Genomic DNA, 16,441 nt, shown 5'->3' on the forward strand with positions numbered 1-16,441 from the left:
GTACGGAGTACGAGTTATTGTAACTGACTGTAAGAAGTCAGCACAACGAAAATAAACTGCACCTAAACTTGGTTTATATCTGACCCAGATAGACTGCAGTTCATAACTTCTCACCTGAAGTTCAGTTCACCTGACACTCGGACCGGTGGCCGCCTCGGGTCTCTCCTCCTGCTGCCTCCCCTTTCCCTCATCCACACGCTGGCCTCTGTGGAAGCTCCACCACAGTAACCACCAAACAACTGAGTTATTTTTACACATCTGCCAGCATCTGGCAAATACACCACCGAAAGTCTCACCTTGAAAGGCATCTTTACTAGTCTGCTGCATTCAAGCCTCGAACCAGAGCCAGTTTTTATTAAGCCCTGCCTGCTGGGGATGTAAGATATGCGTGGGGGGTTACCAGCTTTATTTTTTTTTATTCTGATCAATGCTAAACATGTATGGTGATGTTAAAGTTTAAAATCACTAAGTTGGCCCATGCACATCGCCATTGTTTTAAGAAAGATTTGGATACTTTGTTAAAATGTCATTTTTAATGTGGTGTTTTCTAAAAATAGGCTCATGTCTATGGGAGATAAACCCAGTGTGCTCAGAGCCTTAAGATCACATCACATAGTCATACTCAGATTGCTTTCTCTGCTCCTCAGGCAAACTTTCCTTTATTTTGTCATGTGTAAGGCCCTCGTGTCTATCTGCCATTGCTCTGAATTGTTCATGGTTCCCTGAGTGGTTCTCTGTCAGATGAAATCCTTTCTGTAGCAGGCTTCTCCTTTTTAATACATCTGATGCAACTGCTACAATTTAGGGCACCAAAAAAATAAAAAAGGCCCAAGTCAGCCTCAGTCTGACGTGCATCAGCAGTTAAACATGAAAGGATTAATCAGCTTTATCCACCCACGCTACCAAACTGCCCTTCAGCAAGGCACCCGCTACAGCAGAGGATTTTTGCGGCTGCGCCGTGACCTCTGTAGAAGTAAAAAGCTACACAGAAACTCCACAGCCTCATGGATTGGTTAACACCAGTTATGCGTTTCAGTGACTGGCGGGAGCCCTGCTACATGTGAACTCACAGCATGCAAGACTTGTCCAACATACTGATGTTACACAAGCGCTGAGAATTGATGCTGCTCATCACCTACACTTGTTCATACTGGTTAAAATCTCCAGATCAGTTACCAAAAAGATTAAATCGACAATATTAATCTGAGGCTTTTAAAGAGTGACTGACAAACAGGAGGCTAAATTTATTAAGTCTGCATTTAGAGTAGGGGTTTATTTTAAAAATCAAGTCAGCTAGGTTTACAAGAGACCCTGCACCAGTTTGTTTTTGGTTCTAGCATTGAAGATCCAGAGGACATCAACTGTATGTGTAACAGATGTAGCAAACACCTTCTAAAGCCTTTAATGCCTCTGACTGGAGTGTCCTTACTCAATTACAGTCACAGTGCAGCACACGGTCATCCCCATGCTTTATGTAAGTGAGGGGGAAACAAAATAAAACGGCATAATTTTGACTGTGATAAATGGTCAGATCCTGATGGTTTATGAGGTGACAATCCTATGAAGAAAGATCTCTTTAAACAGCTTCCTGTAACTGTCTACACAGGAGAGAAAATGTTACAGCAATCAAAAATGAAAAGACAACAGCTTCTTTCTGTTAACACCAACTTTATTTATAACAACAGATCTACTGAGCAGGCTGCTGCTGTTCCGGCATGCTCCTGATGATGTCAGAATCGCCTGAAGAGCAAAAGAGGAGCAGAGTCAGTGGATTTGAACTGCCACATATACAAAGACGCACTCTTATACCGCCTGAAGAAATGCTGCATGTCTTTAAATACCCCACACAAATAAAACAATAATGACATTGTGAGGATAAATGTTGCTACTGGAAGATCTGACTGTAAAGTGCTGGCAGTTCAACTAAAAGCTCTGACTAGCAGTCATCTAGCAAACCACTAGGCTTGAGTGGGACTAGTGACAGCATCTGCCTCTAACAGGCTCAAGAGAGAGGGAAGAAAAAAAAAAGGGGGTGTCAATCTACTCCCCAGGGAAGTCCACCATATCAGTGTCAGATCTGTCATTTTTGACATATTTACTGTCATTTTCAAGCTCGTTTTGAATGTGACGCTGATTCATGGATTCTGGTCATTTGTTCCAGTCTCTTTTCAAACAAAGACCTACAAACAATCATTCCTCCTGGCTACTCTCCATCTTATGTGTTAAATGCTATCACTCTAGTACTTGTTAACTAAGATAGTTACATCTGGAAAGTTTAATACCTCCTAGAGAACAAAAATATTCTTTTGGCTGAAATTCTTATAGATTTATGTTTGTGAACTCGCCGCCCACAAATCAATTTAACTTGCAGGCAGTGATGCACACCAGCTGGTGCCTCAAACATCCCACTGGGCTTTTTTAACACTTTCTCCCACAGTGTATATAACATCTAATTCCTGTGGAGGTGAAGAAGTGGTTCAGTGAAGATGGGGTTCAAAACTAAAATGAGTACTCACCAGGGTCGATGATAGCCAGTGTGCACACCCTGTAGTATTTGCCGCAGGCTGTGCCCAACTCGATGTTGTTTCCACTGTAATGGTGGACACCAGTCTTGGCCAGCATAGCATAGTATTCAATCTCAGATTTCCTGGACAGGTAATAAAGGTAAATGTGAGCCAAATGCACATGTGGTCAAATACTGCAAAAAAGGGTAAAGCTGACACACGACAATTTAAAATATAAAGAAACAAGTCCAGATAAGTACAGCCATAGATCCTTCTAACACTTGATTATACTGACTGTAGAGAAGTTTCTGCACATTGTTTTTTGAATTAACCAATTTATAATCAACATTTGGATGAAATCTGTTAAAATTGTAACGAATATCTCAGCATCTTCTACAAATCAATATTGGAGACAATTAATGTACAATAAATAGAGATCCCAAACTTTTCTGAATTATGAGGGGCATCTGCTAGCTGTATCACAAGAGTATGATTACATCAAACATGTAACTGTCCTTACCTACTCAAAATTATGTATACTTTTGTGCCTCTGCACTAAAAGACAGCGCAACAAGTACAACCTTCCAACCTGCACAGAAATTACAAGGATGGGACCAACTATCTGATAGACCCCCTGCCCCAGGCCTGCAGAATCTTTTCAAATTCCTAACTCCCTATTTACCGGTGATTCGAACAAAATGACATCACAGAAGTAAATTCTGGGGACCTTGGCATCCAAGCGACACATGTTAAACCAAACACACACACACACACACAAATGGAGAACGTATCACCACCTTCGCAGGGAGATTATAGATATGAAAATCTAAAGAACTGGGATGTATAATTTCTAAATAACATCTGCATGTGTGACGATGTTTGTGTAAAATTTTGTTCAGAGTGGCCCTGGAGACAGGGTACATACAGACATATATACATACAATATGATAAATGCAGTAAGATTTAGAGAGAGAGTTGATAATTGGTCATTTACTTTGCAGGTACACAGATTCTTACTATGAAAAATTAGTTGAACTATTTATGTTTTTGCTCATTATTACATCATCTTTGAACATTTAGCCTGAATAATACTGATGTGAAACAACAAACAATGGAAACATCCACTGGTGAATGTCGTCTTATTCACTAGCACATATGTAGCATCTCAATAAGGCAATACCAATTTATGTTTGCATCAGTGCCCTCCTATTAATTAACCTCACTTCACTTAAATTTGATTTTTAAAAAATAATTCCCTTTATTGTTAAACTTGTCATAGTTCCTCATAGCACACTGAATCCCTTTCAATTCCTTAGCTAAAATAGTGTGTAGAAAGATATGTTTAGGAAAGTCTTAATATACCTGAGAGCTGGGCAGTTGTTGGCCAGGATAACCAACTTGGCTTTTCCCTGACGGATCATCTTCTGGGACTGTTTGTAGCCCAGGACGTATTTTCCGCTCTTCATCACCAGCTGGAGACGGGAGTTGATGGACTCCATAGACTTTTTCTGAACACAGACACACACATAAATCAAAATCTGGAGTCGATGACAGCACAGGAGCTACACACCTCTCACACTCCACTACATATCGAATCTAATAAATATGACAACTATAATAGGACACATAAAAAACGCACACATTTAAACATGTTTTAACTTTATATTAAAGGGGGAAGCGTCCATGTTGTTGTCGTCATTTTCTGTTAGATTTTATGAATTAGCATTAGCTCTACTGCCGGTACAGTTAAACATGAACTAAACGGGCGGACACTAATAAACACTGTCGTAACAATCAAGTATTTTATAAGATTTAAAGCAGCAATAAATCAACACTAAGTGACACGACACTGAGTAGAAATATCAAGTTTTAAGCGGAGTACTACGGCGCTAGCTAGCAGGCCCCGGCAGTTACACATCTCCACGTGAAGCCTAGCCGTGCAGTAGCGCGTGCATTCCGGCCTCGCTCACCGTCTTCTTTGCGGCCACCATGTTTGCGGTTTAGTCCGGACCGGCCAACCTGCGGGCAGAAGGAGGATAGCAGAGGACTGTCGTTAAAGAGTGGGTCACAGCAAAATGTGAAAATGTGGCGAAAATCATGTTTATTTTATAAATAAAACTCGGAGCTCGTCTTACTGTGAGTTAACTCCAATATGGCCTCGGAGAGAAAGGAAGTCCCATGGTGCACTGCGCTCGTATCACTTAGGCGAGCATGCGCAGAGCAGGACTGGGCAGGCGGCTAAGGGTAGTTTTCTGATACTTCTGCGGTGAGATATTTTGTGCACAAACGCGTCTATTTGAAACATTTTACTTAGCCTTTTCTTTTACTAAAAAATTAATTAATTAAACAATATTTTATGGCCAAACTTAAGCAAACCTGTGGTGTTTTACATTAAAAAATATGTATTATGGTAGTCTTTAGTATGCACTAATATTAAAAACAATGCATAAATGGATTCATACAGTTAAATGTCATTTGTATAATATAATAAAGAATAACTCAGAAGATTAACTATTTTTTAATCATAACTTAATCAGTGTTAAAAAACTGTGTGTTGTTTAAAGATTATACTTTCCCACTTGTGCTTTTATTTTGAAATCCAGTGCAGCGAATGGCAGCGATCTGAGTCCTCTTCACCCAATGTCCTACTTTTTAGTATCAAATCAATTATCGATTATTAGTTTGATTTGTTATGAATATTTTCTATACTTCCAACAATCAAATGGTGAAGGGAATCTTTTTAACTCCGTAATTTGCCTCCAGTTCATTGGGTTCAGTGTCATCTTCATGTTTAAAAACTAAAGGCTGACATTGCTCCCCCAACTCTGGAATAGTTTGCCACTCCTCATAAGAACGTCAGCAATTTAAAAAATGAAATCAGCTCTTAAGACCAACATATTTTCAGCTGCTTTTGGTCAAGTCTGAGGTCCCGCATGGATTGGTCACACAAATGTTTTCTATTATTTTATTTGACTGTCTATATATATATATATATATATATATATATATATATATATATATATATATGTGTGTGTGTGTGTGTGTGTGTGTGTGTGTGTGTGTGTGTGTGTGTGTGTGTTTTTTTTTGTTATTTTTTTAATTAGCCATTTTATTATGTTGTCTGTTTATGTAAATGTAATTATGCAATTAGGCTCTTGAGACCTGAATTACAGATTTGTGCGCCTGTTAAGCATTTTGGGTCAACGCCTGTCTGCTATATAATTAAAATGATCTCGACTTAAATTCTAATATTACAGTTAAGCAAGCTAATTAATATAAAAAATGACAAACTCAACTCTTAATTGCCCCTTGGGGATAAAGAAAGTCTTTCTGATTCTGAAACTTAAGGCTAAATTAAATATTTTGTAAGCTATTCTCTACCAGCATTAGGGCTATTAACTATTGTTATTATTTACTATTGCTGTTTGCTCAGTGGCACGTCGGCAGTAGAGCTATTTGTTAGTGTGGCGAGAGCGTCGCGCTTCACTTTCCCCGCCCCAAGAGGTGGCCTTTGCGCTCTGACTGAATAATGTATTTTCGTCCCTGAGCCAGCCTTAGGGAAACAGCCTAAGTTACAGTACACAACAAAAGCCAACATTTCACCTGCGTGCCCAACTGGAGACCTGCAACCACAACACAACAACCTGAAGCCGTTTACTGCAGGAAATGTGCGTAATTACGCACGGGACTGAAGGAATTTAGCGACCAGACGGTGCGTTTAGGCTGTCCTCCGAGGGTTTCTCATTTTACAGAGGCGATATATATGCACGACGTCATCAGTGCAGGCACAGTCAGTCCTCACCTCTCAACTTTGAGCTCACAGTCCTCTGTGTGCACAGGGCAGGATGGGATGCTCCACCAGTACCCAAACTTCAGCGGTAGATACGACTCGACCAAGCGCTAAGCCCGAGGAGAGCAACGGAGTCAGCACTACAGGTGAGACAAAGAAAAAAACAAAAAGAACAAAAACCATTAATACTTGTAAAGTATATGATATGATATTAAATAGTAAAGTATATGATATTAAATAAAGGTAGTGAGATTTCTGAAAACATAAACATCTGTCCAGTGGGGAGATATGTGCCATTCACTGCAAGTATATTGCAAGTGGACAAATTTGATATTGTTTTATTTTGTCACAGTAAATATGTGAGAGTTTGACTGGAAACAAAGCTCTCATCCAAAAAAACGACATCCTATAGTTAAAAAATAACTTTGCACAGTGTAATCATCATCTGTTTCTAAACTTACTTTCTATTGAATTCACATTTGTTATTCAAAAAGGGTTTGATTAACAAATTTATATGGTTATTTTCATTCAGTCAACACAATAAATAACTTTCTAACATGCTGGTAGGAATGTTGCATCATCCCTTTAATTATACTGAAGTGAGCACTGTTCTGATAAGGACTTGGTCTAAATGCAAATGTACATGATGTCTTTATTTTTAATGAGGCAGAGCTCCACTGTGACAGGATGGGAAAGTTTATTGTCATTATTTAACGGTGGTTCCTGGCTCTGTCCTCTCTTAGAGAGAGACGGGGGCACGAAAGCAGATTTAGTGACAGTCTACGGTTTCATTAGGAAATGGAGAAGCCACTCTGGACGCTCCTTTGTTGTGGTAGGTCAGCGATGGCCCCAGCTGTGGTGCGTTTCAAGATAAAAAAATATGTTCAATTTCTTTTTAAGTATCATTTTTTACAAAACTTTTGATGCATTTGAATGCTGGAAATGTGAGCGTGCAGTTCTGCAGGCTTAAGCATTGTTTGACACTAGTGAAAGAAAAACTGGTAAAAGATTCACTAAGTGAGACCACCTCTGAGCAAGTGTCTATTTGCACTCATTACAGGCTGCTTACTGCCCTGAAAGCGTGGAGACACATGCACAGAAGTCAGTATGCTGACTTTCATGGACTTAGCTGATAAACCACTGACCCTGTTAAAGTGACAAGGAGAAATTTGCTTAATAAGTATGTGAGTAAATTTCCCAGCAGCATGGAATTAACCAGGGATGTGCTCTGGAAATAGTGTCTTAGAGGTCACATGGAAATCCATCAGGATGTTTTCTTAAGTTTGCATGTGCCTGACTCGCTTCACTGAAAGTCACTTGTCACTCCCAACAGAGGAGGAGGAGGAAAAGTTTATTGATTTAAAGACAAGTTATTTCAGTGCAGACAGACGTGGCAAAAAAAGAACAGAGGATCTAGTCTAGAATTAGGCTTGATCAGTTTATCCATCTATATCCAGGATATAGTTATATTGTTACTTGTTACAGTTATTTGATATTATATTTTGCACGATCCTACTGTATATTACTGTATACTTGTATTCTATTGTACATATTGTATATCTTATTCCTCTGCTCCTCTGTCTCTCTTGCTGCATTGAGCATGTGTATGACAAAAGAATTTCCCTCAGGATAAATAAAGTTCTTCTTATCTTATCTTATCTTATCTTATCTTATCTTATCTTATCTTATCTTATCTTATCTTATCTTATCTTATATTATATTATCTTATCTTATCTTATCTTTTACATACAGTCTATGTGGGCTTTATTGGTCCCCTTAAGTAAGCAGCCTTCATTCAACTTTTCCAATTATGACCCAAAAGACGGCATGTAGAATAATGTTTTCTGAAATTTAATGTTGTCGTCACTGCTCCTTCATGACGCCTGTTTCAAGAAGTAATTTGCTTCTTCGCCGCGCTTCGAGGAGCTTTGAGAATATTAAAAGTTGAGAGTTAAGACTTTTGTGATCCATGCAAATACCTGCAATGCAAATTCTTCCGAAAAAAGTCAACAGGGAAGTGATGCGCCCTGTCACGCAGCAACCTGTTTATAGAGCTTGAACTGTGCTGTTTAAGTCTTTAAGTGTTTATTAACCTCAGTCCACAGAAACATTAACTTCCTGTCAGGCTCCTTTTATGTGTGAGCGTCGCTTCTTTGTGCTGTGTTTTTGTTTTTTTGCTTTTTTTAACTTTAGGCCTGTATTTTAGAAGCAGCGCATGGATTCTCAGATCTTCTTGCTTCCATGTTTTGCATTTAAACCTCTTTGGCTACAAGTCATGCATTCAAACATTCACAGTCAAAAATAAATCGAATTAGTTATCCACTGTTGCATGATGCTCATAAAATACTTGTGGCCTAATATGGGCTGGTCACAGATGAACTCTTCCCTCTGGTTTTGGATAAGTGACCTGTGATGCCATCATGGAGGGAAAACAAGCAAAAAATAAACTAAGGCAAAGGAAACACAATATTGATCCAACCAGAGTATCACTCAGGAATGCTTGTTCTTAGCAGATATGCTTCGGTTTTTAGATCTCTATATTACAACGTGTCCTCAAATGACTTCTTTTGAATTGGTAAATTAAACTTAACTCAAAGTCCACTGATTTCAACGATCTGTGAGGTGAAACAGAAAGCTTTATAGAAAAATACTATGACTGTTTCACAGCGTGGTGGCTCAGAAGTTAGCACCATCGCTTTACAGCAAGGGGGTCATGTGTTCAAACCAAGGTATGGTCCTTCTGTGTGGAGCTTGCATGTTTTCTCAAAGAGCTCCAGTCTCTCCCACCACTGAAAATATGCTGAGTCTTAATTACAAGAGTTTCACTTTGTGGTAAAACAAAGGTTTAAAATTAATTTCAGCTAAACATTGTATCATATTTTCACTAATATTGATAATATAAATAGCATATAATATGTCTGGCTTTAAGTGAAAGCCATTATTACTGTGTTTAAACTATATATCTACTGTAATCTATATTGCAGCTGTAATCTATAAAACTAGCTGTTCATATTATCCAAATAAACGGCCTGAATGAATGTTTGCTCATGCTTTTTTCTGCTAACAGGAGCGGCTAATGAAAATGGGAACGTAGCTGAGGACAGTGAAACTATTCCGGACCAGACACCTGCTGAGGGAAGCGATGCCAAGCCTGCAGATGAGCCTGCCGTGACAGCCGCGTCTGCAGACACCACAGCTGCAACTCCACCAGCAGCAGAAGAGTCTCAGGACGCAGCCGGCAGCTCGCCTGATGACACTTCAGCAGCAGCAGGAGACAGCACCGCTGAGACAGCAGCAAGCTCCTCAGAGGCTGAAGCTCCAGCCCCAGAGCCAGGTAGGCGGGAGTCACAAACAGGAATGAGGTTAAATCTACTCACAAAAGGCCTTTTACTACATATATTCTTAGATTCTGTAATGTTTTAATGTTTTAGTTTGAATTCTTCTGCACATGAAGAATGCAACTGTATTTTCAGTCTGAGCTTATAAACATGCACATTATAAATGCTCGTTGTAATTCATGCAAAGGTGAAAATTTATGGGAATCGCTGCTCACACCCTTGTGAAACGTATCAGGCAGACAAGGACAAGAACCTGTGTGTGTGTGCATAAGTTGGGTTGCTTAAAATGACACTTCAGAACATTTGGAGTGGAAGATTTTCTCTCTTGACACCTCTTGAACCGGTTACCACAGTAGTCACATAATTAATGTGTCCAAACGAGGGATGGACAAAATGTACTACAGTAACCAGAGCGGTCCTATTCCACCTCAACGTGGGATGCCGCAGTACACAGGTACGTAATGTCCCTTCCGTTTTTAGTCCCTCCGCAACTGAAGTAACTACGCAGTATCCAACAACACACCGGCATGACTTTGGCCTCTAATGAACACACCGGGGTGGCCACAAGAATGCGTTTCCAGGTTACACCTATGATCAGTACCTATTAAAGGATCTGTCTGCATATTGCACAAGCTTAACTGATCAGGTTACATTTTCTTATGAATTCTTTTAATTACACGCTTTTGTGTAGACGTGGATTAGACTACTTGTTGAAGTTTCACTGACTGAAACACACACAAAGTGTTATGTTGTTGAGGGTTTAGCTTGTAAAATGTAACTTTTTTTGTATCCTGGGAGTTGTCACTAAAGGGATTTGACATTTTGATAGAGAATTAAAAAATAGCTGATAGCTTTTGTTTGGCCAAAAGCTTTGAGGATATTTGTGTGGTTTAAACTTGGAAATAAAGCATTTGTTGTGTTTGCTTTGCCTCCCAGCCCTCTGCTGTGAGCAGGATTCTCTAAATTAGAAATTTCTGCTGTAACTTCCAAGACAGCGCCTCAGCAGGCTCTTCAGACCTGCATTGTGATAATAGCTCTACATGCCTGTCCCCCAGCGATCATCTATACACGGAAGCGCTCTGTAGGGAGCTGCATGACAAGAGCAGCATTGCACTCACTGCTATCACGAAGTTACTTCGTGATGCAAATGACGAGCAGGCAGCAAATGATGATGAGGTCAACTTCATTTTCCTCTTTGTCTGATGCAAAGTGTTCATTGCTGTAAAGCGGGCCGGGCAGGGTGGCAGGTTAAACATCAAACACCAAAGTTTTTAGAGGCTTTAGCTTCTATAAGACTCGATGCTGCTGTGGTAGGGGAAATTGAGTGAATGCTGCTTATTTATAAAAATGTATTCTTGTGTCTTCAGTCTAAGATCTGTGATGATTCTTGGAGTATTTTTTAGCCAGAATTTAAACATTAAAGGACCAGCAGAAACAAAATAGAAGCATGAATGTCCACGTCTCAGAGCGATGCTGAAAAACTGGTTCATGCATGTGCTACTTTCAGGCTTGACTGTTAGATTTCCTTTTCCTTATCAGGATTTTCCTAAAATTTCCCTGAAAAGCCTCCAGTTGATCCAAAACACTGCAGTGAGAGCGCTAACAGAGACTAGAAAGAGAGAGCATGTTTTTCCCGTATTGGCTTTTTTTCACTGGCTCCCTTTTTAATCCAGACTTGAATTTTAAATCTGTCTCCTCACGTGCAAAATCATGAATATTCAGGCCCCATCACATGTTAAAGACCTCACTTTGCTCTCAGCCTGCTGGCTTACTTGTGTTTAATAGAGTTTCCTAGAGCTGTCAGGGTTTAGGAAACAGATAGTCGCTCTACTTTTAAATTTAATTTTAAAATTTCCCTTGTAATGAAGTTTATTCTTAGACTTACATTCATAGTCCTAGACTATAGCGATTTTCAATTTGTCTAAACACTCTGACGGTAACTGGAAAGAGAGACCATATTAGCTTCTCCAGAACTGAATCCTTCTCATCCAAAGCACTGAGTGATTAGTCCCCATCATGTCTATAGACCGCATACAGCCATATTATCCCAACAGAGCACTTTGCTCTCAGACTGTAGGCTTCCTACAGTTTCCAAAAGTGGAATAAAAATTCTACAAAAAATATTCATGAAGTAATGCTACCATAAGATCTTCATAGACAAGCACAAGATGACTCATAGATTAACAGTTCACTGATTTAATAATTTTAGTTAGAAAATCATGATCTTCACCCCCTGTGGCATCCAACTTCACTCACTTTGAGTTCAAATATGGCCACAGCCCTGTGTAGAGATGCTGGATGGAGCGTGTGTGTGTGTGTTGCCAACACTTTGTTGTCACTGTGGTATCATTAAGATGCAATCTGAGTCCACACAGAAACTAGACCGTTCCAACACATATAGGGCTTCCACCGGCGACGAGCGACGTCGGGCCGGCTGAGCCTCCACGCCTCCATTTCACAGCCAGTGGAGAGAGAGGATCGAGTGTCACATAAGCAGAGCTGACAGAGCGGCTCGTCCACTTCTGACGCAGCTACAGGTTGTTTTTAAGGAACGACTTGCTGGAAATCTGCTATTCCAAGTTCTGCAAGGAGAAACTATAAGATAATAAAAGTTTTAACACCTTCAGATTAAAAGGTATTTGCATGGAGATTAATTTCCATTTCTGTTTGGGAGGGAGGTTTTAGTTCAAGTTCACGCAAAATCTGCATTTCAGACTACAACAATACTTCGGGAGTGTGCTGTAACACAGTCGGATGTTTTGTTTATCTGCATGCAAACATGCTAACACTTCAACTCGGTTCTGGTTATTGTGTTCATTATGCTGCGAGCTGGAAATCTGACAGGATTAGAGTGCTAAAGCATTTTTAAGGGGGCGATTTATGTTTACAGTTTTTCCAGCTCTATGTTTATATTTTTTAACTCTAAGCTATAGTAGCTTAGCACGTCTTAGTCTGTCGCAAGGTCATTTACTACATGTCTTCCTCCCAGTTTTCCTTTCTTCTTTCCACTGTCCAGTCAAAATATGGGCTTTAAATAAATATATTTAAAAAATGTAATCATAAGGCAACTGAGAATTCTGGCAGTAAGTATCCTAACAGTCCATCGGGCTGTTTCACATTTCAGACTTGGTGAAAGAGACAAATACCTCAAACCTGGAAAAATACGCTCATCCTTGTTCTTCTGCTTGAGCCCACCACACCTGTCACAGGCCGAGAGTTGGGACAGACTCCTGACAGGTCGCCAGTCTGTCATAGGGCTAATAAACCTCACATAACATAACCTGATACCTTAAACAAACTGATCCAAAATGTGTGTGTGTGGTGCAGTAACACTGGGGACAAGTGAGGGAAAGTGTTTTCAGGAGAGTTTATACCAGCTGTGTGGATAGAGGAGGACAGTAGTGTGTGGTCAGCACCTAAGGGCCAAAAAAGGAAGAACACAGCTTAAATATGACGGCGTGTTCACGTCTTAATTTGCTGTCTTTCTAAACAGAAAAGGGGGAGGCCGGGGCGACTGACTCAGAGCCCAAAACAGACGAGACACCTGGTGAGCATCCCGGCAGCTTCCTCTTTATGTCACATGATCCACAAATTGGTATTTGAACCCTTCCAATATGCGTCCTCCTCTCTGCGTTTCTCTTCCAGCTCCCAGTGAGTGACGTGCGACATGACCGACTGCACAGAGGAGTTTATCTGCATGCATGAGTGAAAGTATGTCCGTGTGTATGTGTGTGAGAAAGACATCGTCTTGTTGCCAAGATCCAGACCCCGTGGAAACCACTTTGAGTCTGGGTGCTCAGTCACCACTGTGCCTTCTTCCTCCTCCTGGATGTCTGCAGTCTCTCCTCTTAGACTGTGAATAGAGTTCAACAGCACTTAGGTTTGTTTATCTGTAACAGGTAGTAAACAGCTGAGAGAAGCTTAGATTACTATTTATTATCTGTAATGAAATAGCACCATAAACTGTATGTCCTTAACTTATTCTTGAAACCTAAGAGTTTGTTTCTGAACTGTTCTATAAGTCTGTGAAAAATAAAGCCAAAGTATATTAGATATTAGAAGATATTATATTTGTTTTTGGGGGATGAGGGGTAGCTAGCTTTGATTTTATTATCATATTTAAAGTAGGAGAAAATCTAAGAGGGTTTTTTCCTGATGTGTCATGATTTTTAGTATTCCCAAAAATCTGTAATTAGTAATAGGCTGTTGAAAAATTAAAAAGATCACCTTAAAATAAAACCCAGTACACATATTCTCTGTGTTTTAATTTGATGCAGGATGAAAGCAAACATGTCACACTGTGTTACAGCATTTTTTATTTATTTAATGAGTGAAATTATCAAACCAGAAGCCAAGAGGAGGTTCAGATGATGTTGGGTCTTTTCCATCCGAGTGTCCAGTCCTACTGGATCCCTACTCTCTGTTTAATGAGCAGCCTCTGAGGTGTTAACAAATTAATGGGTTTTTTTTTCCAACTTTAATTTTTATTAGTTTTAGTTAGTATTGAAAACGATACAGTAAAGAAAATTACAAACAAACAGTCTGGAGTTGACATTTCTTTTTCCACCTTCTATCACATGCAAATCTCTTTTTATGTCGTGTTTTTGGTGCCACTTAAAATGCTTTCCACTTCCTCCATCGTCTATCATACTTACACCCCATCAGTCCAATACTGAATGTAATTTTTTCCATCTCTGAGATACCTTCTACAATCCTAATCCAATCTTGTTGGGTGGGAGGGGTCTGGGTGTAACCAATTCTTTGTGATTGCTTCCTTTTTTGCGGCTAGAATTATTTTTACTAGATACATGTCCTCCTTTTGTACCAGTTCCTTTATGTTTCTAAGGTACATCACTTGACAGGTGTTTGGGAGTGCATAACCCAGAATATTATCCATGGTCATTTTAAGGTCTTCCCAATACTTTTTTATTTTTATGCACTTCCAAAATACATGTGAGTGATCAGCTTCTGTTTCTCCACACAGTCTCCAACATTTCTGTGGACTTGAGATCTGTTTACTTTTAATTTTGGGTGTAATGAAAAAACGCGTCAAATTTTTCCAGCAAAATTCCCTCCACAATGGCGAATTCGTTGTACTGTGTTGTATTTCACACATACTAGCCCATTCCTTCTCTGTTATAGTTATGGTCAGTTCAGCTTCCCATTTCTTTTTAAGGTAAAAGGTTGTATCCTGTCTATCTTCTTCTAATGATCTGTAGAAGGTGGAAATTGCTTCGAATTGTTTTTGTTCATAGCAATTGTTTACTAGTAACAACTGAATGTTGCTCTGTTGTAAATTTAAATATTGAAACACTGAAAAAGACTGAAAAAGAAAAAGACAGTGAAATTCAATGTGGCTCTTCGGGTGTTCTCTGGAAATACAATCAGGCTTCCACAGTGAATCTATAATGACACTTGGTGGCGCTACAGCTTGTTAGTGATGCAGCCGGCTAGTCTGGAGTCGGAGAGAGGATCGAGAACAGCGACTGCCTCAATTTCCACCAGCCCACCCTGAGGAGAAAAGGAGGAGAAGCAGATTGAGGCAAAATATGAAATGATAATATTGTCCAAAAGTGAACACACAGTCATTCAAAACCCCCCTCAAAAGGTTTTTGTACAAATCTCTGTAGTCCTATGAAAAACCAAGTGATCCCCATGATTCTGTAGCTTGTAGATCCACCTTTAGCAGCAATAACTTGAATTTGGCCTCGCTCTTTCTTACAGCATTGCTTCAGTTCATTGAAGTTTGCAGGTATTTGTTTATGCACAGCTCTCTTAAAGTCAGACTGATAGGCAGCATTATTTGCTTCTATAAGATCATTACAAATGTTCCTGCTTGGCATTTTGATAACACACAGATGAATGATCCAGACCAGCAAACTGCTAAAACTTTTGCTTTTACAAAGGTGTTCTCACTTGCTGATCATCAGATAATCCAGTGCATTTGATTATCAGCACCTGTCTATTTACCCTCTGCATTCTCTGAATTCAGCTTCTCTGAAACTGTGAGGATGTGTTTTTCCCCCCACAGCTGTTTCCCTGACGTTTAATGTAAATTTAACCCAAACTGAACAAACAGTGGAAAAACAGGACTGAAAATGAGGAAAATATGACTTCAGCTTCCGAATCCAAAAGCAGCATTTACACTACATTTACTCATTTGTCCAAATATCAGCAGAGTCTCCGCTGTGTGACAGTGTAAGCAAATGAAGTCCCCAAAACATGATTAATGGTGTAATTTGTGGTCTAAAATAAAATGCAAATCCCTCCTTTTTCAACCTTTCTGTTTCCGATCAGCATAAAAATGAAATTCATGACATCATCCACATGTGCACAGTAGCAGGGACTTTAAAGTGGGTGTGTCATAATGTAATACAGTGCTAAAGCTTTGGTTAACACTCACTCTGGGGAGAGCAGTGACTTGGTAGGCAGCTCTGGCAGGAAACTTATTGCTGAAAACTGGGGAGGGAAAACATTTTCGTTAGATTTGCATGCATTTGCAGAAGCACGGTGAAGTTATTCACTTCCATCAATGAGTCCATCTATGAATCTCAATTTGAATGGTTCATTTCAGCTTCTAATAATATGAAAGGCTTTATTTATGAGTGGTTAGATCATTTACCCATGTATTACAGATAAGCAATAAAACAACAAGCACAGGTGCTTTTTAGCTGCTGGGTAGAAAGTTCCTTTGGCTGGTGTATAGCAGCAGCTGACACACACACACACACAACCTGGAAAGGCACATTTTTGCCTTAACTTAAGATTTATTACTCATTATTAAAGCTTAAATGCAATTTACAATAAGC

At 39.6% G+C, this 16,441-nt stretch overlaps 2 protein-coding genes across 4 annotated transcripts; one reads left to right on the plus strand and one right to left on the minus strand.

The window, feature by feature from the left end:
* Positions 1-1,651: 1,651 nt before the first annotated feature.
* rpl30 (ribosomal protein L30) lies at positions 1,652-4,759 on the minus strand. The gene is made up of 5 exons (XM_031742477.2): positions 4,640-4,759; positions 4,475-4,523; positions 3,867-4,012; positions 2,517-2,647; positions 1,652-1,740 (listed from the first exon to the last, which is right to left on the minus strand). The coding sequence occupies exons 2-5, from the start codon at positions 4,493-4,495 to the stop codon at positions 1,688-1,690; spliced, it is 351 nt and encodes a 116-aa protein (XP_031598337.1). The 5' UTR covers positions 4,496-4,523; positions 4,640-4,759; the 3' UTR covers positions 1,652-1,687.
* A 1,297-nt stretch (positions 4,760-6,056) lies between these two features.
* Positions 6,057-14,170, plus strand: si:dkey-284p5.3 (uncharacterized protein LOC557830 homolog). 3 transcript variants are annotated; one of them, XM_039605863.1, is made up of 5 exons: positions 6,057-6,216; positions 6,344-6,440; positions 9,362-9,628; positions 13,126-13,179; positions 13,278-14,170. In XM_039605863.1, exons 2-5 carry the CDS (start codon positions 6,350-6,352, stop codon positions 13,289-13,291), a joined length of 426 nt encoding a protein of 141 aa, XP_039461797.1. In that variant the 5' UTR covers positions 6,057-6,216; positions 6,344-6,349; the 3' UTR covers positions 13,292-14,170. The 3 variants fall into 3 exon arrangements, with proteins under 3 accessions (XP_039461797.1, XP_031598327.1, XP_039461798.1); XM_031742467.2 differs by having other exon boundaries at positions 6,057-6,440; XM_039605864.1 differs by lacking the exons at positions 6,057-6,216; positions 6,344-6,440 and adding an exon at positions 6,990-7,126.
* The last annotated feature ends 2,271 nt before the right edge of the window (positions 14,171-16,441 follow it).

This window comes from Oreochromis aureus, linkage group 22, assembly GCF_013358895.1.
Source record: "Oreochromis aureus strain Israel breed Guangdong linkage group 22, ZZ_aureus, whole genome shotgun sequence".
Taxonomy (NCBI): Eukaryota; Metazoa; Chordata; class Actinopteri; order Cichliformes; family Cichlidae; genus Oreochromis; species Oreochromis aureus.